Below are 26,396 nucleotides of genomic sequence, written 5' to 3'. Positions count from 1 at the left end.
AAAAGCAGGGTTTATTTACCCCTCGGGGCCATGCATTGTACTTCACTTATATCTACTTCCTTCCAACTTTTTTTTTTCTTTTTTTCAAGAGAGAGAGAATGTGTGAGGAAGGAGGGACAGAGAGAGGAGGAGACAGAATCTTCAAGCAGGCTCCACACTGGGACTCTATCTTACGACTCTGATACCATGACCTGAGCCGAAATTAAGTGCTGGACACTTGAACGATGGAGCTGCTTCCTGCTAGGTAGATCTGCTAGGTAGATATTGTGGTTATTACACTTGCAGAAGCTGAGACTTAGGGTCCTTGAGTACTTACTCCAAGGCCACTCAGAGACAAAGCAGTAGAGCTGGGATTTAAACCCACGTTCCGCTGTATCACTTGGGCGCTAGCTCAGGAACTGTGCAGAGCTGACCACTTGGCTAACGGGGCTTTGCAGGGCCAGGCAGAGGGAGAGTCAAAGGTGTTCCTGAGGTCTTGAGACTGGGCGGCTGGGACAGTAGGGGAACCAGGAACCAGGTGCCAGGTTAGGGGGAAGATGACTTATACTGCCATATTCTAAGTTAGACACCGTGGGCTTGTCCAGCAAAGGCTGCGGACATGTGGCCTGGACCCGAGTTAGTAACAGAGCTGTCGCCTCATGGCTGGTCCTGCAGATTCAGCTTCCAAGTGACCATCTCACCCACAAAAACAAAACTGTCCCTGCAGCATAAACAGACACTGAAGCATGGACACAGTCGTCCCCTCTTTATCTGAGGGAGCACATCCAAACGCCCCGTGGACGCCTCAGACCACAGGGACCATGGAAGCCTGGATAGGGTGTGTGTTTTCCTGTACGTGTATACCTGGGATTGCATTTCATTCCTGTGCCAGGCGCAGTGTGAGATTAACCACCAGAAAACCCAACTCTAGCCATAGGCCATCATGGAAGTTCTATGAATGTGGTCTTTCTTCTCTCTCAGGACATCATATCACCTCACCCTGTGCTGACGCGGGACGGTAAAAAGCCTGCGAGATGCGAGGGAGCGAGGTGGGTGACGTGGGCATCGCGTGCTGTAGCCCTAGGTTCCCGCTGACCTGCCGATAACACACCGGGAGGAGGGTCTGCTTGGGAGCTGCCCGCGGGGACCGGTAGCCTGGACCGTGGAGAGCAACGCTGTAGATAAGGGTGGACCACTGCTCCCACATGCGAGCACACGCGTGTAGCCCCCGCTCGTCGTCCCTGAGATGTGTCGTCTGAGCACAGTCGCCGGCGCCTGTTCGTTCACTCGTTTGTTGAGAGCAGCCCCTCCCCGGGCCAGAGACTGTCCCCGCTGTAAATGGTACAGTGTTGGAGGACACAGAAGCGGTGTGACCTCAGGGAAGGACAGGTCCCCAGCTCCCAGCTCTGGCTCCTTATCCATTAGCTTTGTGACCTCAGGCAGGATGCTTCTCTAGGTCTTTAGTTTCTCCTGTGGAAAAGGGGGTGGTAAGAGTAACTAACTGTGCTGCAGCATTTTTATGAGGATTAAACAAGTTAATACGCATAGAGCACGTAGAACAGTGGCTGGCACCTGAGAAGGACGAAGTGTTTCTTAAACAAAACAGGGTGGCGCAGGGTTGACTTCGCTGGGGAACAGCACGGGCTCCCCTGAACCGATGACAAGGACCCCAAACGCACGTGGTCGGGGGAGTTAACCTGCCTGATGAGGGACCGGCTCCCCGTCCTCACAGAGACAGCAGCATGTTTTTTTTTTTTTTAAAAAGATTTTATTTATTTATTTGACAGACAGAGATCACAGTAGACAGAGAGGCAGGCAGAGAGAGAGAGAGGGAAGCAGGCTCCCCGCTGAGCAGAGAGCCCGATGCGGGACTCGATCCCAGGACCCTGGGATCATGACCTGAGCCGAAGGCAGCGGCTTAACCCACTGAGCCACCCAGGCGCCCACAGCAGCATGTTTTAAGGCCCCGCGGCCAGTATGGAGCAGCAGGGGCGCAGGACCGGAGCGCAGACGGTGGAGTTAGGACAGACAGGAGGGAGACGACGATGCCAGATTCAACCTCAGACAAATGTAGGGCTGGGCATGGAGTCTTGTAGGCCATTTAAGGGTTTTCGTTTTGTTTTGTTTTTTCCCTCCGAGTACTGGGAAGCTATTGGAGGGTTTTCAGAGGAAATTGTGTTCAGATATTGTGCTGAGCAAAAGACGCCACATATAAAATAGAATGTGCCACGGACCCCATGTCTGTAGTTCGGTCGTAGAGCAGAGCTGCGTCACCAAGGATGACCGCGCTCAGAGTGGCCGTCCTCCCTGGCCGGGGACACCCCCTGGAGAGCTGGGCATGTTCAGTGCCCTGATGGCGGCCACGGTTACACGGCGTACGTGGGAGCCGTAAACTTGAGGTTAGCGTACTTCATGCACTTCCCTGTGGGAGAGCCCAGGAGAGGACCCCAGGTGGGTCCCGACCCCATCTGCGAGCTGCAGGTCGGCAAGGCTGGACCTCGTGGGGGCTGACTCTGTGACGTTCTCGGCTCACAGCTGCACACGGGGAGCGTCTCACAGATGCTTATTTCAAGGGTTTCAATGAGGTCGCTCATGGTGAACTCGTAAGTGCCAGCACGCAGTGGGCCCTTTGTACCTGTTAGCGCTGATTTACTGGGACCTGGTTTGGGAACGAAGAGTTAAGGTCTAGATGTGTCAAGTGTACAGGGCCTGTGAGTCTTCCAGAAGGAAAGGCTGGCAGGCGGTGTGTTGTCAGCCCCGGAGGCCAGAGGAAAGCTCTGTACGGAGTGGGCGTGTTGCTCTATCTGCAGAGAACTCGGGAGGGAGAGGACGGGCCCGGAGAGAAGATGAGCAGGGGGAGAAGAGAGAGAAAGCCAGGGGTGGCACATCCCCGGCCAAGAGGGCCTGACGTTTCAGAGGGCAGGATGTTGTCGGCAGTGCCCAGAGCGGCCGAGAATGCGGGCACGAGAGGGCGGCTGCGTGGCCCTGTGCCCTCCTGTCCCGTCCACCCAGCCCTGGGCCGTGTTGGCATGCGCCCAGACCGAAGCTCAGAGTGGCTCCGGCCGTGGCAGGGAGGGGCTTGCCTGGCGGGACCGTGCGTGCTCCCCGCGGTTGCTGTACTCCCTGCCACGCAGCCCCACAGACCGCCCCTGATCAGTCCGTAGGAATGTGAGCTCCGGGACCCCACGGTGGCAGTCCATGTGTTTCACTCCCTGTGTGGCCCCGGCACCTCCTCACTCTCAACCTGGGTCTGCTTACTTACAGAATCAGAATTCGGGTGGACACAGTCCCTTCTGATGCTGGGGTTCGGTCCAAAGGAGAGCGGCGTTCGGAGGTCGCTGCGGCTGTGCTTCTCTCTGCGCCGTGCGTGCCCTGACCTTCCCTGGGAGGGTGCCTACTTACAGATGAGGGCTTGGAAGGCGTCAGTAGCACGACAAGCAGATGCACCACAGAGTTGGGGAACCATGTGAGACCGCAGAGGGAAGTTAGTCTTGGTGCCGGGACTGGGCTCTGCCGGGAGTCCCAGGAGGATACCAGTCAGGAGCGTGGGACACCTGCGGCAGCTGTGAGTGCCGCAACAGACAGACGAGTGTGGGCTGGCTGCTGCCTGGCTTGCAGCCCCTGCCCTCCCGGCAGCTGGCGCAGTGCTCCGTGGCGTCAGCATTCCTGCCATCCTGGCGGGAGTTTCTCTGGCGCCCCAGCTTTCTCGTCCTCTGCCTGCTGCCCTCAGCAGCTCTTACCTTCTTGCCTTCAGAGTCTCCCATAGAGAGCACCACCCCTTCTCGACCCCCTCTGTGACCCTGTAATGGACACTCTACCCATGCCCTGCTCTTCCAGCGCCACACCTGTCTTCTCTGGTGCGTGCTCTGCAGTGCCCGGCGTCCCGGCATCGTGCCCGAGATGCTCACCTGCGCCCCGGCCCCCTCTGCCCGCTCCCCCAGGTGACCTGCCATCTGCCCTCTCCTCCCTGGTCCGCTGCGGACACAGGTGCTCGCTCCTGCCGCAGCTGACCACCTCCTCTCTCCGCCTGTCCACCTCCTCTGCGCTTTTGCCCCCCCCGATTTGATGTGCGTGGTCATCCGTCTGTGCATTGCCCTAGCTGACGGCCCTGCTACCCTGTGGAACTTCGCCCAGGGGCCCGCCCACCCTGCTCTCTGCCCTTTTCTGGAAATCCAACAGCAGTGTTGTCACTGCTGCTCTGATATCCCCCTGGGGAGGGCGGTAGCTAGAGTAGAAGCTGTCCTGAAATCAGGCTCCCAGACACATGTCCCCATAGTCGCTCAACCAGTTCCCTGATCAGCAGGTAAAACTAAGCACCTGCTATGTGCCAGGCACTGCTCTAGGTGTCAGGGATATGTCGCCCTTGGGTTCTAGCGTGACAAGTGTAGAATAAATCGTATGTTATCTTAGAAGCCAATACAATGTGGCAAGAGAAAAAGAATAAAGACATTGAGATTTTGGGTGGGGTTGGTGGAGGACGCCACATGGAAATGCTGACAGCTAAGTAAAGACTCGAGAGAAGTAAGGGAAGTAGCCTAGTGGACATTTGAAGGAAGAACGTCCCAGGCAGAGGGGAAAGTTGGTGCAAAGGCCCTGAGGCAACAGTACTCTGGTGTGTTCAGAAACAGCAGAGAAGGAAAGGGGGAGTGAACTAGGAGGAAGGTGCTAAGAGGTAAGTGGGAAGCAATTGTCATGGTGCCTAATTCCAGGGTTTCAGCTCTTCTGTTGAATGAATGAAATGAGGCACCAGTGTTTTGAGCAGAGAAGGGACATGACCTGACTTAGGTTTTTAAAATTCTCACTCTGTTGAGAAGAGTCCGAAGAGGTGACACCAGCTCAGAGGCATTAACCCAGATGAGTGGTGTTGGCCTCACTTGGGCTGGAGCTCAGAACGGTGGGGAAATGGTCCTCATCGGCATGTGTTTTGGAGGAGAAGCTGACCTCTGTGTCTTGGGCCTAGATGCCTGGAAGGATGGCACAGCCAGAAATAGAGAGGGCTGCAGGAGAAGGTTGAGGGAGGAAGAGAGGCTGCTTTGGGTCTGTGAGGTCTGGTAGAGATCCAGGTGAGAGGCTGAGAGCATGCCTCGGCCTGGGATTCTGGAAGAAGGTCTGAGCTAGAGACAAAATGTGGGGTGGAAGGGAGGATCGATGGGGCAGGTTTCTAGTGGACACATGGCTTTGCCCATAAAAGGACAGTTTGTCTACAGTAACAGGTGCAGCCAAGCCTCGGGGAACTAGCAAAGTGTCCCCTCCTGCTCTTGGGTGGCCAGTGGGGTGCGGTGGGGGGAGTGAGCTGGTGGTTGACTGGGACCAGGCTGTCTTAACAGAGAGAAGGATGGAGTCATGGGCACGATAGAAACGACCGGCCTGGGCTGTAAGCTTCGGAGAGGAGAGGGCATTGCTGGGTGTGACTCTGGTACCAGGCGTGAGCGCCTCGGGTGGGTACAGGACAAGCCCATCAGGAAAGGGGGGTGCAGGCACTTGGGACCATACAGGGTGTTCAAAGGATCACTTAAGTGTCTTACTAACGTTCCAGAAGTTAAGACGGGAGGGAGAGTGAGCTGAGGTGTAGCGATCAGGACACGAGAAGGGCGGACGCGGGGAGGTGAGGGGCCGGGCTACCTGACCAGGTAGGACTCGAAGCTGGGGCCAGTTACGGAGGGAGAGCAAGGACTGGAAGCTGCGGAGAGCAGCAAGGACAGGCTTTCATTGAAAACTGACGGGGGTCATGCGGTTTCAGGAGTCCCTGTGTCCTCATTTGAAGACCTTGTTGTTGTAACAATTCTTACATTTGCCTAAATCCCATAAAAATTAAACACAATAGTTTTATGGGTATTTATTGAATTTTTCAGGACCACAGACCTTGTTTATTCTCTCGTAACAATGACGACCAGTTCATTTTACCTCTGATACATTCAGCCCATTGAGTCTGGTCAGGTCGCTTCCTTCCCGCTCCCCACGCCCCGTCCTGCCTCCGTTCTTGTTGAAGTCCCTGCACATCTTTGCTTTGGGCCTGCCTGTTGCCGCCTCCGTCCCCCAGATGGTGGGCTCCGTGGCTCCCCATTAACTCGGCAGCAGACCGTCTAGTCCGGGTTCGGCTGGCCCCCGCTTATTCAGCCTCATCGTTGTGGCACGTAAATGCTTGGAATGGTTAGTTTTTGTTATTGTGATCACCTGCCTGGCCCCTCGCCCCTTACCTGTTACCCGCAGTCACCCTGAACCATGATCTTTCGGACCCCAATGACCTGAAGTGCCCCCTCCGTGTGCTTTCCTCAGAGCAAACATCTTTCTACTCACTTTCCAAGCCAAAAGCTACCTCTGAATTCTTCCCAGGTTCTCACCCCATGACTTAACATAGGTGTTACCGTTATTAAACTGGACTTTCTAGAAAGTTCTGAGGAAGCAAACATTGTGTCCTTAAATTTTCAAGGCCTTAGAACTTAGCCTGAGACTCAGATGAATGAATCAACGTGTTAGTGAGGGGACAGAAGGTGGTGTGGGTTCTTCTGGTCCATCCCAAGCTGAGTGGTGACGGCCAGTGGTAAGAGGATTTTGCATCTTAGGAAGCGCAGGAAAGCTTTGCCAGGATCTTGGATGTCAGATAAGGATGTTGTCTTCCAGGCCTCAGTGTTCTGTCTGTCCGATGTGAGTCATGGTCACTGTGATCTCCCAGGCCCTTCCGGCTGCTGGCAACAGCTACGAAGGCACACTTTTACTGCTGGGATTGGGAGCCTCCGCTCTGCTCCGCTAGGTCAGCTCCTGTGTGAGCTGTTAGTCGGTGGTCCGTGTAGAGTCCCACGTCAGCAGACCTGGCTGTGGGTTGGTAAGATTTTAGAGGCTCTTCTTCAGAAATGGCTTCACAGAAGAAGAAACACTTAACTTTTTCTTCAAAAAAAAAAAAAAAAATGGGAGTATAGATAAATGTAAGGCTAAAAACGTTTTTAATTTTTGTATTTTGACTCATTTAATGTCCAGTTCTGTGAGTGTTAACACATACAGATGCGTATAACCACACTGAGCATGGGGCATGGAAAGAAATGAAGACATCACATCTCAAGAGGCCTGGCCTTGTTTCATTGGTTGGCCACAGTGTGGAGTAGGCATTTTGTCCATCTTGTACCCGTGAGGAACAGAGACGACATGGAGTTAGGGAAAGCGCTAGGACTTTGGGGTCTGAAACCCTCTATTCAAAGCCAACACTACAAGGTACTGGTGTGTCACCAGGCAAACTGGCAGCAGCAGCTCACCTCCCTAATTCTGGCGCTTCTGAGGTCGAGCAGTTTGCTGGAGAATCTCCTGAGGGTGGACTTGTACCTCCTCTGCTGTAGGCGGCTTGTCGGTACCCATGGAAACGCGCAGTGGTTCAGAATCGTCTTTTGGGTGAGCTCTACCTGGAGGGGAAGGCAAATTCACGAAATGAAATCTGACCCCCACGTCTGGAGTAAATGAGCCGCCCGTACCCTCCCCGCCATGGGCTCGACATCTTGGTCAGGGCTAAATACCTGGGGGTCATCAAAGCTGGACGCAGGGACGGCGGGGGGTGGGGATTCTGCTCTGCTTAGCTGTGTCGGCGGTACGGTCTGCCCTTTGAATAGATTGGAAGGTTCTGAGCTATTAAATCAGTATTGCTTGTTTGAGGAAGACAAATGCAAAAGCAACATTTTCTGAAGCACAGCTAAAATCTTCGTTTTACTGAGACTTTTCCATAGTCGTCCTTATCCTCTATAGCCAAGGGTTCAAATGCAGATCTCCTGGCGGACAGATTCCTGCCATCTGTCAGCCCTCTCCTTGTCTTACACCCCCCCACGTATATTTATGCACTCATTTTACATCACCATAGAGAAAGGTGGGAACTCTTTTGAACTCTACCCCCAAATTCACCCAGACCCCTGACATGCCCTGTTCGTGGTGGACGATAATTAAGTCTAGAGGAGTCTGTTACCTTCACTTAATCCCCTTTTTGTCCATCAGTTTTCAGCTAACACCCTGGGCTCTGTAGGTAACATTCAGTGCTTCCTTGGACAACTGTACTGTTTAGACTGTGGTCACCTTTCCGGACTGCGGCGTTCTAGATTAGCCTGCGTGGAGCCTGCGGACTGTAGCGGTCCGCCGGCAGTGCCAGCGAGTCCTGGCTGTGGGCGTGAGCTGAATCCCGTCTGGTGAGGGGAGGCCCCACCCCCGGGGCAAGGCAGCTGTTCGGCTCATTTGTAGGTTCCTCTCCATGTTCCCGATCTATCCCCATGTTAGTTCCCCTTGGAAACAAGCAGCTGACTTAAATAAGATGAACTAGAGGAGTTATGATTTAAAAAAAAAAAAAATCTTTTAACCACATTTAGCAAGAGATTTTTAGGTCAATATTGATAAACCTGGTTATCTCTGAGGCTGTCTGTAAGGACAGGGGCAGCTACCCAGGATCACCGTGCAGGGAATCTGTGCCCTCCGCACTTCTGTTGGTGCCCACTGCCACCCAGACCCATTCCCACGGCTGATGACATTGGAGTGAACGTGTGTTGGCAAGTTTGAAATGGAATCAGAAGGCCATGATGATAATCAGCTATGAGGCTTTTGGGGCATGGTGGCGTGGTCAGAGGGCGTCCTCTGGCATCCACCGCATGCACCAGTGGGGGCACGGCCGTGGTCTGGGCTAGAGAGTGAAGCTGACCAGCCACGGTCAGGGTTCTGAAGGCAGAGGCACTGCCAGCAGCAAAGCCTGTGTATGACCTGTGCCTTCAGAGACAGAACGTGGTTTCTAGGGTGAGGCTGTGCTGGAACTCGTGTTGACAGAGCCCTGTGGACCGGTGAGGTGAAAGGGCCGGGGGCCTGAGGCTGAGTAACAGGGGCCGTGTATCCTCGGGCAGTCCTGGGGAAGGATCTCGTTCTGGAGACCTTCCCTTAGAGAATGCACATAGCTGAGGCTCAGTATGAGAATCGTGGGTCCTACCATAGTCGTAATATGATTAGAACTTGCCAATTATCGTTTCTATGGCAATGAACTCCAGTCCGTGCATGTCCTCATATACATTGAAGAGTGTATTCCTAGGACAAATTCCTAAATTAATTTTTAATTTTAGGTAACCTAAATCTTGATTAAGCTCTCCCAGAAATTGTTTTACTTAGGATTAGAAAGTCAGCATGCACGTAGTCTCAGTTGTTTTGAGTAAAGAATAAGACCTTTGTGATTCTGTGTCTCCTTTAATTTCAAGCTGAATAAATAAATAAAAGGAAGTATTTTCATTTGTTGACTTTCATATTACGTGCTTTACACCGAGGTCAGGGACCGTGTCTTAATCCTCTCTGCTTCCCCAGCATCTTGCACGTGCCCGGTAGACAGTAAGCACTCAGTAAACGTGGGAGGGAATGGAGACTCAGAGCGGTCGGCTCCTCAGGTCACATTCTAACCGTTTGAAAGGCTTACGTATGTCCTTCCCTCTTGGGTTAAATACGGGTTTGATTTATTGCTTATGCACATACCAAGATATAGCCTTGATCCTATTTTTGTGTTTGTTTTGAAGAAAAACCATATCCTGAATGTTTTTGTGTGTGAACATTGTACGGAGTTTAGAAAAACACAGCCATCCCTTACCGGGGGTTACCTCTGGTAGGGCGCAGGGTCTGAGGATGGCAGCCTCGGGCTGCTTCAGGCTTCTGGAAGCTCAAATCTCAACAAATAAGTAGCTTAAAGAAATGAAAGAAATCCCCCGCACCCCCACGAGACATAGAACAAAAAAAAAGGAGGAGGAGGAGGAAAATTCTTGGCTTGGTCAATCCAGTGACTTAGAAAGGTGATCTAGGCCTTCCCACTTGGCCATTCTCAGCATGGTTTATGGCCTCACGCGGCTTCAGGAACTCCAGCTGCCCTCTGGTCAACATGACGGAGTCCAGCCAATAGGAGGTAATGTTGCTTATGCATTAGTTTATGTTAGTGAGGAAAGACTGTCCTCAGTGGACTTATTCCCAGATCCTACTGGCCATGATCAAGTCTAGCCCATGCTTGACCCAGTCCTTTGCAAGGGAAATGAGATCACCATGATTTGCTTGGAGCAATCCTGAGTCTTAGGGGCCCCTTCCCAGCCCAAGGTATCTTGAACACATGGATCTGCAGAGGTTAGTACCACGCCCCCCCAAAAGAGACTGTGCCCCGCCACTGAGGAAGAAAAGAGAAGAATGGATCTGAATAACATACAGTAGTATTGAATGTAGGAAAATCCATTTTACTTTATTCGTTTCAATAATCAACTACTTTTATAACTCGTTTTTTAAATGCAGGATAATATCAACGTTAGAAAGATTCTTTCTTGATCTCTAGTTACAGTGACTCACCAAGTTGAGGGATCGTGGTTTTTTCGTGCAGCCCAACTCACCATTTTAGCCACAGCAGATATCTTGGCAGGCTTCCACCTCCACGTCTTCATCTGCGAAATTAAATGAGACCCTTTCTACCCCCTACCTCAGAGGAATATTAGGAATTACTGGAAGCATTAAACAAAGTTAACCCACGAGTAGGACTGTTGCTTTCATGGTCAGTTTCACAATTTCATTTCACTTACCCGGCCAGAGGAAGGTGCATAAATGTGATGTCTTACGTTGCATAATTCAAAACTGGGGATGAGTGACGAGAATTTCATGGCCATGTTTAAGCGTATTGTTGGTTCTGTTAATGTTGGCTCACGTTTTTTCATCATGAGCTTGTTTTCTGAGTATGAAAGCCTCGTGGAAGAAGAACTCATTCAACTTGATCAGAGAGGCAGAGGGACGGAGGCCTCCCCCGTCTGCCGCACTGCCCCCGAGCAGGTTACACTCCCTTGAGGGGCACCCCTTGCTCTCTCTTCCCACGTATCTCCCGTCAAAATCCTTAGTTTCTCCGAGCCCACTTCTCTCAAATGTTCAGTTCCATCCTCAGGGAAATAAGCGGATTAAAATACTCAAACTGTGGATGACGGTTCACCCCCGACATCTCCCCGAGGGTATTCACACTTGAAAAGAAGTCCTTGCTAATCTGTCGTTAGTGAAATGTTTGTTTAGAATAAGCAGGCCTTCCCACCGCCCCTTGGGTCAGTCCGCCAACCACAACTTTATCAGAACAAAAAGGAGAACAGTTTACCATCCCCGTTTCTGAAATGTTTCCCACCATCTCTGATATTCCTCATCACCGTTTCCACGATGACTCACTGGAAGCAACCTCTGCACACTCCCCCCCACCCCCACCCCCGCCACCTCAGGAGTCGGGAAGAGCTCTAGGACCTCGGCTTGATGTCACTGCGTTCTCCCTTTGGCCCTCTCTGCCAAGGGGCTGGAGGCAGGCAGCTCTTGGGGCCTGGGACCCTCTTGGGACCGTCCATACTGCCGGGAGCCCTGAAGCCCCTCCCTGGTCCGGGCACGCCAACTGCCTTCCCGACACCCCCATGTTCCTTCCACACTCACGCAGCTTGACTAGGATTTAAGGATGCCGGAGCTGTTCGCCTCACTCAGCTGAACGGTTGATTCCTTTTCACTGTTTTGGTTCAGAATTTGTAATAACTCAAAAGCCTAACCTTTTGGGGGGAGGGGAGACTATAAATTTGTTTGTAGTTTTGCCAAAGGTCAATTTTATCTGCTCGTGGTCTGTCATCATTAAATGTTATGATCTCCCTGGAATCCTCAATTCAGAATTCAGCCTTCCCTCAGTCTAGTCTTCTTCCCGTAAAGGAAATGGACTTCCCAGTGACCTACCGTACGTAATGCAATGCCATGCCTTGCTGATCCTCTGTCTCTGCCCCATAGCTGTGCCGCCTGGAGCGCGTTCTCTCTGCGGGTCGGTACCAGGGAACCCTGTTTGCCGATCAGCCTGTGATGTTCATCACCCCGGCCAGCGATCCCCCCAGAGCCAAGCTGCGGGAACTGGTCCTCCTGTGTGGGGGTCGGATCACGCGAATCCTACACCAGGCCGGCATCTTCATCGGACCCTCTCAAGGAAAGAGGAAGGCGACCGCCATGTATCTGTCAGAAACCTGGATCCTAGGTAGGACCCTGCGCCCAAGGATGGATGGGGAAGGTGCCCTCTGCTTGTTGTATAGCTGCTGGTGTTCCCCTTAGAGCCACCGTTCTGGGGTCCTGGCCACACAAGCAGGTTTTTCTGGGGGAAGCGTGATGCCCACACCCCTGGCGATGTAGCCTTGGGGCTGTGGAATGGATACTTTGCATCCACACATCTGCTGTAACAGAATCCTGTAATCACTCTCAGTCACAAGCCAACCCAGACCCTCCTCCTTTTGACTGTCAGCCAAGGTACAGTTTGCAAGGACAGAGGAGACCCTGTTAGAAGCTACCTACTTCACCTCCCTAGCTAGTGCGAAGAGCCAGCCTAGCCACAGCTACCGCAGACCTCAGGGCCTGCCCAGCCTCCGCTCGGACGCTCTCGCTCCCGGGTGCCTGGCTCGCTCTGTTTTCAGGGCAGAGGGCCCGCGCCCGGCCGCCGGGACCCGCCCCCTGGTCTCCCGCCCCTTTCTCCCGTGCACGGCTCCTGGCACTCATTTGTCTGTGTGCTCAGAAAGGTGCTCTTCCGTGCGAGAGAAGCTACATATTTAAAAAAAAAAAAAAAAAAAACAATCGGACCTGAACGTCATGTACAAACTAGCATCGACGGTGGCATGGGGCATGCCGACGCTTCCCTCGGTTCCCCAGGGCAGGCGCTGGCACCAGCTGGGCTCTGCTTTCCAGGAGGCGGGCCGTGTGGTGACAGGTGCGCTTGTCTGTGACCCCAGGCCCAGGCGAGCCGTGGGGGTCTCCGGGAGGAGTAGGCTAAGCGAGACTGCGATGTGGGATCCGCAGGCAGCGAGGACCGCCGGCGGGGAGGGGGTGCAGGCGGCCAGCGTGCGGTGATCGTGCTGGACGTGGCGGGCGCACTCGGGGACCCGCGTCGGGATGAACGTTGTTGGCCCGTGTTTCATGACGGTGATAGTGTGCCAGGGCTGTCCTTCCGAGTCCCGCAGACCGGGGCCTTAAACAAGGACTCACTCTCTTGCAGCCTGGAGGCTGGAATCCGAATCGGGTTCTTCTGAAACCTTTTCTTGGTCCCCGCTTGCTGAGTTCCTTCCGTGTCGCGCCCTGGCCGGATCTCTCCCTGGTTCCCGGAGGTTCCTGAAGCGCGTTCGCTCCCTCCCGCTTCCCTGTTCAGAGCCGGCCTCCTGTTTGCCTCCCCGTGTCTCTAAGTCCCAAACTTCTGGCTTCTCTCACCCCTTCCCGACAATATTGTAACAGATAAGTAGATCCTGTGTCCAAGCTGCTTGCGTGTACCAAACAGACATTTGACGAATATCTTTTAAATGACTGATGGTCACCCTTTGATAGATTTTAAAAGTATGGCCATCAAGAGTAATCTTTTACTCTCTGGTGCAAAGTAATTTATCTTCTGCCTGGAAACAAATTTAAAAAAAAAAATCTATGATTTTAGCTACAGTCCAAAAGCCAAGAGGCTGTTTACTCTTTTCTAAATGCCAAGAATATAACCTTCAAAACATCCTATGTTCTGAAACAGGTTCTTTTTTTTTTTTTTTTTTTTAAGAAAAGCACATGTATCAAAATGACACCAACTGGAAACCAGAATTTTGCTTTATAAAAATGTCTCATTTGGCTAACGGAACTGTGCACACGATTGATATCAACAGTGCATATCAACAACTAATCTTCACAGCATCTGCAAACTGTGTACCGTGCACGGGGCCAGCGTCGAGGCCTGCACGATTATTATTTCCAGGTTGGGGAACTCTGTCGCCCCTTCCTGCTGTCCGAGGCTTTTGTGCGCAGATCATGCACAGTTCAGCCACCGGCCCAGTTCCTCCCGTTGTTTTGCTGCTCCGCTGTCCTGCGAGGGGGTTTTTAGGAGGCAAATCTCTACCTGCTTGACCCCAGGGCTTAACTTTCACAATGCCCTGTGGAATTCTCTGGGTTTCAGAGCTGGGGCTGCAGGCCCGGGTTTCTTTCCTCTCCCATAATTCATGTCCTGTTTCTGATTTGTCATTGATTACACCATCTGCGTGTGCCCTTGGCAACTTCCGGGTATTGTGTGTTCTGGAATCCTTGGCTCTCGGCATGGTGAAATCCTCACCCCTTAGGTGAGTCCCCCGACTCTCTGGCTGCTGCCTCTGTCCGCACCGGGGCGCCTCTGGTGACTTGGGTATTACAACATGCATTTTTCACATGTTTATGAGTTTATACTCTTCTCTTTTTGAATCGAGGGACAATACAATAGCTCCAGCTTTGTGCCAATAATGGAGATTTCATTTATATGTCTCTGCATCTATGCATAGACCCACAAAACACAGGGTCCTGAGCATTGTGTGCACTTTCCCATCAGGGCTGTGCCACTGGCTTGCTCTGCGAGTGGGGGCAGAGGCAAACCACCTCTTCTCGCCGCACCCCATGTACTCCTCTGTTACACAGGGTAATCACCCCCGCCCCACTGACTTCCCGCGGTGGTACCTCACAGCCACAGTGGGCACAGGCCACGATCCTGGGTGACCGTATCCACTGACACAGCAACATTTTCTCTTCTGAAGACTTCTCCTTCCCTTGAGCCTCTACAGGGAGCATGTCTAGACAATATTTTATTCCCAAAATGTTGTGCAATTAAAATTTGGAATCAAATCCCTTATAAGTTAAAATTAAAACCATGTTTAAGCACCGATTTAAAAGAAAGTTAGTTATTTTGTGACAAATTATGAAAAGCGATACTCTAAATTTGTTCCAACTAGATCAGCGTGTAAGAGTTAAGTCACCCTGAGACTTAAGAGTAGTTTGAATCAAGTATTTAAAAGTCTTAAAAAGTAGCTTGTTGTATCCAGTTTCAGATTTGTCATTTGCTTTCCAAAATAAAAGGTTCCAAGGTTTTTTTTTAGTACCTTTATATGTATTCCTATGTTTTATGGGATCTTTGTTTATGCAGATACAATGAAGTCACAGGGGATGGACAAGCAGATTTTTTTTTTTTTTAGCCATTAGAAACCTCTGAGAAGTTTTTTTTTGTTTTGTTTTTGTTTTTTGGCAGAAAGAAAGATGATCACCACTTTCCCTAAGATCTCCATCATCCTCGCACTTCATTCCTTCAGATAAGCTTTTTTATCCCTTCACCATCTGACCCAACATTTATGTTAAAAAAAAAAAAACCCACAGAACTCTTAAATGATTCTTCCAGCATACGACTTTCTTCTAACCTCCAGCTTTTTCTTTGGGGGACACTGGTCAGGGGTGACAAGGAGCATTCGGACAGCTGACCCTCCTGGCTGCTGCCTTGTACTGCTGGCATAGAATGGTGTGAATTTATGAACTCTCCAAACAGGGCTCACCATGTGAAATTTAAGCCCTGTCTTACTCATCCGCTCCGTGGAGAGACTCCTTCATGCTGGGTTGCCTTATAACGAGGCCATTGGAACGGTCACGATTATGTTCCCAATTCATTCCCCAGAGCCCATTTTCCCTGAAACAGCAGTATACTTAGGCCAAGATTCTCGATGAATCATTGCACCAGAAGGAGAAATGGGGATTTTTGAGAGAGAAAATACTTGTGGGCACTTGAATATGTATGAAAATAAACAGGAAAACAAAAACCAAATTCCCGGCACCAGGAAACAAAATGTCACCTTTACCTGACATTGGAATGGAAGCAAGTTCCAGTAATTTCACTTTCCCCAGCACACCCCTAGAACAGAATTCCCATCGAACATACCAAGACAGTAAGAGAAGAGAGTCCCCAGTGACTCGACTGGTGTCTTCAGGGAGGGGCTGGAGAAAAGTTGGGAGCCCCGAGACCCCAGAGCCTTTGTCACCAGTTTGCAGATTTTTGCGCTGTAGCCCCGTCTAGCCCTGTCTTCACTCTCCCCACCCCCCACATTGGTGTTATCACTGACGGCTAGTTTGGCCTTTCACAGAAGACATATTTCCAGTCTCGGGCGCCCTTTTATTGTCTGGGCTATGTTCAAGTGATAAGACATACATTTTATGCTATTGTGGGAACATAATGTAATGTGCTCCACAGCGTTGCCAAAAGGGGAAAAAAATTAGCCTCTGCATGATTTCCTTATAACTTATAAAAGGCATTTGATTTGACGGTCTCCCCATGTCAATGTTTTCAGGAAAAAGATCTCTGATAGCATGTGGCTAGGCTTTTGCAGGCTGGCCTAGGTCATTGTTTCCCTGGAAGGCTGACCACACAACGGGGCCTAGGAAAAAGCTCTCCAGTGTGGCATTTTCTGAAAGCAAGACCGCTCAGGGGGCCTCTGCCCTTGGGGTGCGTGATTAAACAGATGATGTCGGGTTCCTTGACATCCTTTCCGTCCACATGTTTACTGCAGAGAAGCAACAAGCCACAGGCAGTGAATCCTTGTGCTGAGGAGGAGAAAGGGAAGAACCTGGGGCAGGTCTGCCCCCAGCCTGCCCCCTCCTCAGGATACTGCTGGACACCATCCTCCCCCAGGAGCTCAGCAACTAGTCAGAAAGTGGCGGCAGATTCTTAAGACGCAATCACAGACGACATGATGAATTATTTACATTTTGAGTTGCTCTCAAATGGAGGACATCTACCAGGATAGACATGAATGGGAATAAAACAGGTGGAATTCTGTGATTTTGGCATCTCATGTGTTTAAGTTTTAAAAATATAAATATGACTTAAAAATATATATATATACATACACACACCCTTTTTTCAAAAATTAACTGCCAGCTGCTGAAATAGGAAGCATTAACTTGGAGAGGTAAGGGGAAGCGTGTGCTCCGAAAGTAGATTTCCCCTTAATTGTATTCACTGGTCAACTAGTGTTCGTAGATGGTGACCTTTGAACTTTCCTAACCTGTCTCACTGAGCTTCTCTGTTATATTTATGCCAACTGACCTCTAGTCACCAGATGTGAGCCTCATGGGTGATACAGGAGTGAAGCAGCATCTTGACAAGGGAAGTGGAAAATAAAAGACCCTCCCCTACACCTTACAAGCCAGGGCAGTTTTCAAGCCTCACTTAAAAACAAAAAATAAAGTAGAAGATGACAGTCAGCTGCGTATTCAACTCAGAACGGGAAATAGTGTGACCACGGCGACATTATATATCCACCACCAGAAATGCCGTCCTGAGTTTGGGGAGTCCCACTGGCCCCGTGGCGGCCACGCTGGGCATTCGGGTTTTGACAGGCTCACAGGACTGTCTTGGGCACAGGTTTGTGGGTGCTCCCCTGTGCAGAGGTGCGTGCTCGAGTGGGAACTCCAGCCCTGCCTTGGGGGCTGGGGGTTAATGGCCATAAAGAAATCCCAGAGCTCAGCCCCTGCATGGGACATGGCCAGCAGCTTAGGCTCTTTGCTTCCAGACCTAGTGTAGTAACACTCTTTACAAGGGGTTTTTGTGTGTCTGTGAAGTATGGGGAGTTTTTCAGTGTTGCACGTTAGGCAGTTAGTACTGGGCGCCACAGAACTGAAAGCGATGTGCCTTTTGTTATGGACTGAATTGTGCCCCCAGATCTGAATGCTGATGTCCTGACCCCAGGACCTTGGCATGTGACTGTGTTTGGAGGTCCTGGTCCCTCAAGAGGTGATTAAACAGTATCATCGTGGGGGATCCCTGATCTTGGACTGGTATCCTTGTGAGAACACAAGAGACACCAGCAGTGTGTACACAGAGGGAAGGCCATGTGAGAACAGAGAAGACAGCGTCTGCAAGCCATGGAGAGAGGCCTCAGGACAAACCAGATCTGCTGGCACTTTGTTCTTGGGCTCCTGGCCTCCCCAGGCTATGAGATCGTAATTCCTATTGTTCAAGCCTCCCAGGGTGGGCTGCTTTATGAACACCCACCGCAGTGGAGGAACGCTGCGGGAAACAAGTTCTGAGGTCACAGGAGAGACCTGTGCCTTTATCAAATGAAGGGATCTGAATTTCTCTGCCAGAGCCACTTGGTGAATTACAGATCCAGCGTTCCTAGGCACCTGCATCTCCATTCAGACTCTTCCTTTGTAAAAAGTAAGATTTTAATGCCACTCCCAGTAAGTGGCATCTCTGCGCAGCCATAACAGAGGCACTCAGGTGGTGCATGCGGACACCGAAGCTGAAGGATCCAGCCTCTGCGTGAAGTGACAAGAAGCGGTTCCCAGTTTGCAGGAGGAGAAAAAATACGTGGATGAAGATCTTATTTTTCTTAAGTTTTGGTACTTGAGGATGAACGAATACATAGCAATAAATACAGAAGAATGTTGGAGGAAGTGAATAATAAAAATGTATCAAATATTAACAAAATCAAGGCAAAAAAAGGTTTTTGAGAGATGAAAGAGCTCTTTGGGGGGAAAAAACCATCGGTAGTCAAAAATCCTAGCAGCATCAAGAGGAAGAGAAAAGGTTCCCGTGAACATTCTATGAACTGAACTGGGGCGGCCACCACAGAGACAGTAAGGATATTTAGAAATCAGGACAGCACGCTGAATAAATTCATACCAGCCGTTTTGAAAATAAGATGGACAACTTCTAGAAAAAAATTATCAGAATAAACTCAAGACATAGAAAACCTGAACAATTTCAACCATTTAAAAAACTGAATGATAAATGTATGCCTCTTACCCTCCGTCAAAAAAAAGACACCTGCCCGGAGTGACATCCGCAAAATGGTAGACTGAAAAGATCCAGGCTTCCTTCTTCCCCACAGAAACCCCAGAAAGCCCCCAGCCAGAGCTGACCGTCTAAACCAAGTCTGTGGGAGCGCTGCGCAGCAACCAAAGGTTTAGCAATCAGGACAAAGGCCAATCAAGCCAAGCCTTGTTCAGGGCAGTCGGGAAGCTGTGTGACTCCTACTTGTGCCCCACCATCTCGGTTTCCTCTCCTGGGATGCAGCCCTTATTTTGTTCTAACCTGCTTGGGAAATACCAAAGAAACTGACTTGCTCACTCATCTCGAATAATATGTGCAGGAAAAAAGGTAGAAACTACTTTTAAAAGCTGCAAAGTAGGAAACAAACACAAAAATAGGTAACAAATCCCAACAAGAAAAACAAAAAGACAACCTTTCATCCATCATGGGACACAATCAACCGAGTGAAAAGCCAGCCTATGATGGAATGAGAGAGAATGTTTGCTAAAGTAAGGGTCGATATCTAAAAAATAGAATTAATACAGCTCAACAACAACAACACAAGACCTGATTAAAAAACAGGTCCAAGACTTGACTAGACATTTCTCCAGAGGAGATATACAAATGGTCAATAAGCATGTGAAAATATGCTCATCATCAAATCATTAGGAAAATGCAGATTAAAATCACCATCAGGTACCACTTGAGACCCATAAGGATGGCTACCATAAAAACAGAAAAGCACTGTTGAGGATATTAGAGAAGCCAGGGTAGGAGACAGTTACAGTTGTTCCTCAAAAAATTAAACAGAACTACCTTGTGACCCAGTGATTTTACTTGCAGTTATATATCTCAAAGAACTGAACAAATATTTGCATACGTGTGTTCATAACAGCACTGTTTGCAATAGCCAGAATGTGGAAGCGACTCAAACGTCCATCGGCGGAACAAAATGTGGTCTATACATACAGTGGTGAATCGTTCAACCGTAAAAAGGAAAGATATTCTGATACATGCTACAAAGTGAATAAACACGAAAAACATGTTAAGTGAAATTAGCCAGCCACAAAAGGGCGAATATTATATGATTCCATTTACATGAATTACCCAGAACAGACCCGTCCATAGAGACGGAGCTTATACAGGTTGCCAGAGACTAGGAGGAGGTGGGAATTACACTGCTGAGTGGTTATTTAATGACCATGGAGATTGTATTTGGGATTATGAGACGGTTCTGGAAATGAATCGTGGTAATGGTCACATAGCATCACGACTATTCTTAACTGAAAAATGGACAAAATGGTAAATTGTGTGTCATGTTTGTATTACTATAGAAAATATTTTCAAGATCCTGTTAAAACTGTCTAGGACAGGTAAGACCAAACACTACGAACTGCTGCAGAGAAAAGTGAAGGGGGAAGCTCTTCATCTCATTTTATAAGGCTAGCATGATCTTGAACTAATACTACTTAAATTTATATGGACATAGAATTCCAAGATAAAATATTTTGCACATTAAATTTAGCAATGAGTTAAGAAACATGCGATCAAGTAGAGTTTAGCCCAAGAATGTAAAGATAGATGTCATTAAATCTTTTTTTTTTTTTTCTGGTCCACTAATTTTCTCAGATGTCAAAAAGAAAATTCCAGTGTCTGGTCGTGATAAAGACTCTTCATTAACTAGGAATAAAAGAGAACTTAATGTGGTAACGTAGCTATAGAAAACCTACAGTATATCTTTTATTTACTAATGAAAACCTTAGTTTGAGGTTTAAGCAAGTACAAAATACATATGACTACTCTTACTCTTTCAACAGAGATCGAGAGTTCCTAACCCAAGGGATAAGAGGAGACACACAAAGGAAATGTAAGAATTATAAAGAAAGAGACAAATCCTCATATTTGCGTATGAAACAGCTGCTTAACACAGAAAAATCTAGGACAACTAAGAAACAGTTAAAACTGATTCAGCAAGATTAGTCTATTAGATTCACTTGGTAAAACCAGGAGCATTGCTATATCCAGTAGTAAATGACTGTAAAACATAATAGAAAAACTAGTGAATTCAAGGTTATGCCCCAATAATATCGTTTCTCTCACATTTCTTGGGTGAGAGGTGACCGCTAGTATACTAGGCATAAGCTAGCAGACGATCCTGTCTGTGACACCAGCCCCATTCTTGGCGTGCTCTTGGAAAAGTTTTCAGTAGATGAATGTGTCCAGCCTAGTATCAGAGCAGATGGAAAAACTGCCCATTATTTTAGACTGAGCAGTTTCCTTCAAATACACATGATGTCAGGTCATTCACTCATTCATTCGGGTTCCGTCTTGAGCCCCCAGCATCATGTGGGCATTACTGGAATAGGAATTGACAAGGCAGACACGGAGCTTGTCCCTGTGGGACTTAGATTCTAATGAAGACAAATATTGTCTGTCTTCATTAACACATTACAATGTGTTTTTGAAATCCTGTCGGTGATCAGTGCTACAAAGAGAACAGGGCGTGGGTCGTTACAGAGACGGAGAGGTTGGCTCCTCGCGGAAGAGCTGTATTCTAGCTGAGACCCCAATGAGGAACACAAGCGTGGGCTCCTGTCGGTCTAAGCGACTGGCCTTTTAGGCTAAGGGAACAGCTAGGACCAATGTAGAGAGGCAGCAGGGGCCCTGGACTGTCTGAAGAAGTGATGAGAAATGAAGCTGGAGAAGTGGCCAGAGGCTGGACCGCTCAAGGCCCTTTTGAGCCATGGTGACACCTTTAGTTTTGTTCTGACTAGAAATGGAAGCCACCAAAGGATTTTAAGTGGGAGAATATATATCTTTAAGCAGAAGCAGAGAGAGCAGTTTTAGACCCTTGCCCTGGTCCTGGTGATAAATGATGGTGGGTGGTCACGACCAGGGGGTGACAGTGGGGGGAGGTGTGAAGCTGCCAGACTTCTAGTAGAAATCCTAGAGCCAGCTGGCCTTGCTGATAGACAGCACGTGGTTACCAGGCCAGAGGAGTCGAGGACAACTCCCAGAGTTGAATGTGAGCATCGGAGAGAAGGCGGATGGTCCCAGAGATCAGGATCCGTCGAAGCCCTGAAGGAACAGGGGCTCACTCAGCATGGAGCGCAGAGCCTGCAGGACTGCCACGCGGAAGAGGCGGGAAGTCTGGTTCCGTGTGGTTCCAGAGGGACATGAGATCCGCAGATGACAATTCTGGGAAGGGCAGTCGCAGGCTCGTTCAGAGAAAGGACTTTAGGATCATTTGTGACCGGCTGGGCCCCCTGCTAAGGATGCCTTCAGTGTCAAGCCCCTGTCCTAGTGTTCCCAGAGGCCGGGTGACTCCGACAGAGCGGAAGAGCCGATCCCACAGCCGAGTGTCTGGCCGCGTGGCTGCTCCTGTTTCAGCCCTAGAGTTGTCATCCGCTGCTTGTGATAAGCGAAGATAAAGCTCCCAGTGGGGTCCTGAGAGTTCTAGCTCTCTCCCCACACAGTGCCATTAGCTGCCGGCAACGGGAGCGTCAGTTCAATAAACTGACCGGCCTGCCGCACTGTCCACAAAATAACACGTTCCTTCACCATCCCAATCCTCAGACCACACCGAAGTGCAGCCAGTAAAGTGACTCGTGTGTAAAGGTGCGCCAAGACCTGCTAACTAACCTTGTTAAAATAAGACAAACTTTTTTTTTTTTTCCCCAGTTTAAATTTCACGGGAGCTACTCGTGTATTGTTTGTCTCTCTTTCCACTGGGCAGGACCGGCGTTCCTCGGACATCCGTCCTGCTGGTCCCATTTTATGGGGTGTTTGCAGAGGATGCGTATGATGTGACGTTGGAATTTTGGGAATGTGGCTGTCCTCAGATGACAAATGAACTTGGACAGAAGTCGTTTTTCACATGTGTGTGTACATGTTTGGGGACCTGCCTGGAGACATGAGGGGCTCCCCGGACACGGACGTCCTGGCTTTCAGCCACCAGGCCGCGGTCAGGAGCTCTTCCGACGCCCGGGTTTGCTCAGCACACGCACAGGCCCAGCACTACACGCACCTCAGTACGGTTTCTCCCGAGCCCGTGGGATAATTCCTTACGGGGTGCCAGCATAGAGCCCACCTCAGCAAGAGGGGGTCGGCCACAGACTTAAGTTGTGAAGTCACATTTAGGATTCTCTTTTATTTTATCTAAGTTAAAAACCTGCCTCTTCTCCAGTCAACCTCTCTCATCCACCAGCGAATGAATGAATGAATGGACGCTGCCCGCATGGATGTATGGAGTGACATTTGATTTCAGGTCCAAGAACTCAAACAGAGAAATACATCAAGTCCCCAAACCTTAACAACCCTCCCTTCAACTACCATAAAGATGGAAGAGTGGTTTTAATTTTTCAAAAACATAGTTATATAGAAATAAATGTATATAAACCAATGTATTGTTCGAGGGTTTTCTGAGACGGAGGCTCCCATACTCCTGGAGTTTTTGTTGGACCCTGTCTAGGAGAGCTTCCATTTTAACACAGGAACAGCCACCTCGTTCTGAGCCCTTGGCGGGAGTGTGATGATGCCATGCGCTCATGGCTGGACGTTTGAAGTGATTTCCACGGTTTCTGCTATTATGGACTTTGTAGGATCTAGCTGGAACAATTTGAACTCAATTTTAAGAGATCCTTCCTTTTGAGCTTTGACTATTCGAGGGCAATCCCAGGCGTGAGAATTTCTGTGAAGCAGATTGGTCTCTGGCGTCGTGGTGCCCCGGCTACTGTGTTCTCTCAGTCTTGACACAACGCTCGGTGGTGCGAGTATTTTACGGCATATGGATGTCCTGTTTCCCACGTCCTCACCAGTATCGGACAGGACCCATATTTTCATTATTTGGTGATCTGACGAACTGGACGAATAGATCACGTTACTTAATCTGTCGTTCCCCAACTACTAAGTCGCAGACGCGTGGGCCTGTCTGAGAGAGGGTTTCTAGGTCTCATGGACGGCCTGTCCTTGTCCGTGGCCTAGTTGGAAATTAGGCTGGTTTCTTTTTCACACTGTTCTACAGAATCCTTCTAAAATGCGGTCCCTAATCTTAGGTTCTCAGTGTAAAGTTCTCTCAGCTGCCCCATCTTTAATTCTGTTTATTGTGTATTCTGTGTTACAGAGGTTTTAGTATTTAATTATTAATCTCTGTGGATTCAGATTCCACTTTCCCAAGGCATGTGAATTTGGGTTTCACTTAGGAAGGTTATCTCTAGCCTCTGAGCTTGAGAACTAGTCTCCTATCTCAATGAATACTTACATTTCTTTTCTTGTTTATAGCTTATTCATCTGTAATTTATTTATTGTGTGATGTGAGGGGATTGTACCATGTACTGTTTGTAACTCGCCCATTCGGCACTGATTTTGAATGCCCTTTGACTCGTCTGTTAATTTCCCAAATATGTAAGGCCATGTTTCCAGACTCTCCCATTGACCCATTTATCTGGTTCTGTGCGAATTACATACTATTTTACTACTGTAATTTTATAGTGTGTTTTGGTATCTAGTGTATCATATTCTCACTATTCCTTTTCTTCAAAATTGTCTTGCTATGTATTTTTTCTTTCATGTAAACATCAGAATAAGTGTGTTAATTTTTTTACAAGTATGTCACCATTTTTTTTTAAAAGAAATATTTGGCCTTGTGTTATATTTTATTTTTGATTAATTAGACAAGATTGCCATCTTTTTTGCAATCTTTTCTGGCTTTCAAAAATGACATCCCGTCAGAAACCTTAGGTGTAAAAATTGAATCCACAGAGTTTTACCACCTGGAAGAAAATAGGAGTGAATTGCTTTAAAACAAGGTAAAGGGAAAAGCTTTCTACCTATGGTTCAAAGTCCAGACGCAGTAAGTGATTTACATAATCTGAATGCATCCCTAAAAACTTCTTTGCATAAGAAAAGTCAAAAGGTGAATGATAGAGAGAAAGTATGTCCAACGCATACCACGAATGAAGGACTAACACTAAAACGGAAATCATGATACTGTCACTTCACTGCATTGTGCAGAGAAGTAAATGGTTGTGCTTAGTGCTACTAATGGTTGTAAAAGCCATGTCAGCATATTAATCTTAATGTATCATGTATATAATATATAAAACAAGTGTTAGTGCGCCTCCCGTCTGAAATGCAGCTCACTGGCTCAGACCTTTTGTGGGGAGGTGCATTTGTCCTGGGCAGGCCACGACTAAATTCTGGGACACTCTCGGGACCTACACCGAAGATGCGCCATTTTGTCTTCCACTATCTTCCTGTATTCACAGAACAAACCTATTTTTTTACTTTCTCTCTGCTATCGCTTGTCGTTGTGGCATCTTAAGATCCTTCAATATAATTTGTCCATCCCTGTGGACATCCCATAATAGTAATTATTAAGTTAACTGTGACTTAATTTGCAATTCCATCAGTGTTGCCAACCCACTGCGTTCCTCTCTCATCCTCCTACAAGCAGGGCTGGGAGTGGAACGTTCTCCTGCATCTGTAGCTCATCCTGGACCAGGGGACTTCTTGTGACTTTGATGAAATGACAGGCCTTCAGACTGACAGGACTTTAGAGCTCACTAGTCCAGCTTCTTCAACGGAAAGAGAAAGACCTGAGTAGTAGAAACTGCTTACTAACTCTGTACTCTGCCTGAAGTACTCAGCTAGGTAGATAGGCTAGCTACACGGCCTAGAATGTGTTGTGCCGTATGGACAACTTACATAGTTACACAGACTTTGCCACCAGAGAGTATTTTCTGTAGCGAGCAGATATTTGAATTCTGGCCTTCCATGCCACAGACTGGCAAACTTCCCACCCTGACGTAGCATCTTGCCATGATGCCAACACCCTGTATGTCCAGTATCTATAGGAATATGTGCCTACTGAGCCCTTAAAATGTGCTCGTGTGACGGAAACTGAATCATTTATTTTACTTTAAGTAGCCACATGTGCTATGTGGACGTACAGTCAGGGCAGCTCTAAGCCATGTAAGATTTTAAAATAGGACCTTGTGTAAATAAAAAGGTTTCTATTCCGCTGTATGGTTGCCCGTTGTAAATGCTAACCCGCTTTTCTCTTTCTCTAGATTCAGTCACTCAGCACAAGGTCTGTGCCTTTGACAACTACCTGTTGCCTCAGTGAGGGAGCCACCAGTCAACACCACGGGCTGCTGCCAATAGCTCGCAAAGCTGTCTCTGGACACTGACATAAGCAAACACTGAGAGAAGGAATGGACATAGAAGCGATGCCTTTTTATATCATCACCTGTGTGCCTTGTGGTTTTTATATAAAGAACCTCCTCCATTTGCCTTTCTGATGACTGAATGTGTGCTTTAAAGAAGCACTGACCAGCTCTATTTGGGCCTCTTCTATGTAATGCCAGTCTTAGTATTTTAATGATGATCATGATTAAAAGGTCACAGAACCTTGGTCATGGAAGCACTATACTGTTAAATAAAGAGTGGGAATTCCTTTTAGTTGTTTTATTTCTGAGATCAAAGAACACCTTAAGTTTCCTGGTTGGACTCAAAGATCTTTGGGCTCAAAGATCTTCACTGACATTTCATATCCTAGACACGAAGGTTATCAATCAGTTATTAGGGTTCCTTTTTACCTACTTGAGATTCTTCTCAAAGTAACTAATAAAGACAGGTGTGGGAGTGTTGCAGTAACTAGTGCTTCTCTGGGTTAGTTTATGGTGAGGAGAGAGTTACCAACGAGAGACCATGGCCTCCACTGGCTACACAATGCTTGCCGTTCCTTCAGAGGAATTGGCAGTGGGCTGAATCGCACACACACTAACTGGTCACCTTCTAAAGGAGAGAAATGCTAAGTGCTCACAAGGCTGAAGGTGCCACG

General features: G+C 48.7%; 1 protein-coding gene across 2 annotated transcripts in view; it reads left to right on the top strand.

The window, feature by feature from the left end:
* The window catches only part of MCPH1 (microcephalin 1), a 240,908-nt gene extending 214,899 nt beyond the window's left edge, over window positions 1-26,009 (top strand). For both annotated transcript variants that reach the window (XM_059155872.1, XM_059155873.1), the window contains 2 exons: window positions 11,740-11,977; window positions 25,624-26,009. In XM_059155872.1, coding sequence (XP_059011855.1) covers window positions 11,740-11,977; window positions 25,624-25,679 — 294 coding nt within the window. In that variant the 3' untranslated portion in view covers window positions 25,680-26,009. The remainder of the gene's footprint in view (window positions 1-11,739; window positions 11,978-25,623) is intronic.
* The last annotated feature ends 387 nt before the right edge of the window (window positions 26,010-26,396 follow it).

The sequence above is a fragment of the Mustela lutreola genome, chromosome 18 (genome assembly GCF_030435805.1).
Source record: "Mustela lutreola isolate mMusLut2 chromosome 18, mMusLut2.pri, whole genome shotgun sequence".
Taxonomy (NCBI): domain Eukaryota; kingdom Metazoa; phylum Chordata; class Mammalia; order Carnivora; family Mustelidae; genus Mustela; species Mustela lutreola.
The sequence above is the reverse complement of the archived record's forward strand: the minus strand, read 5'-3'. Positions and strand labels throughout refer to the sequence as shown.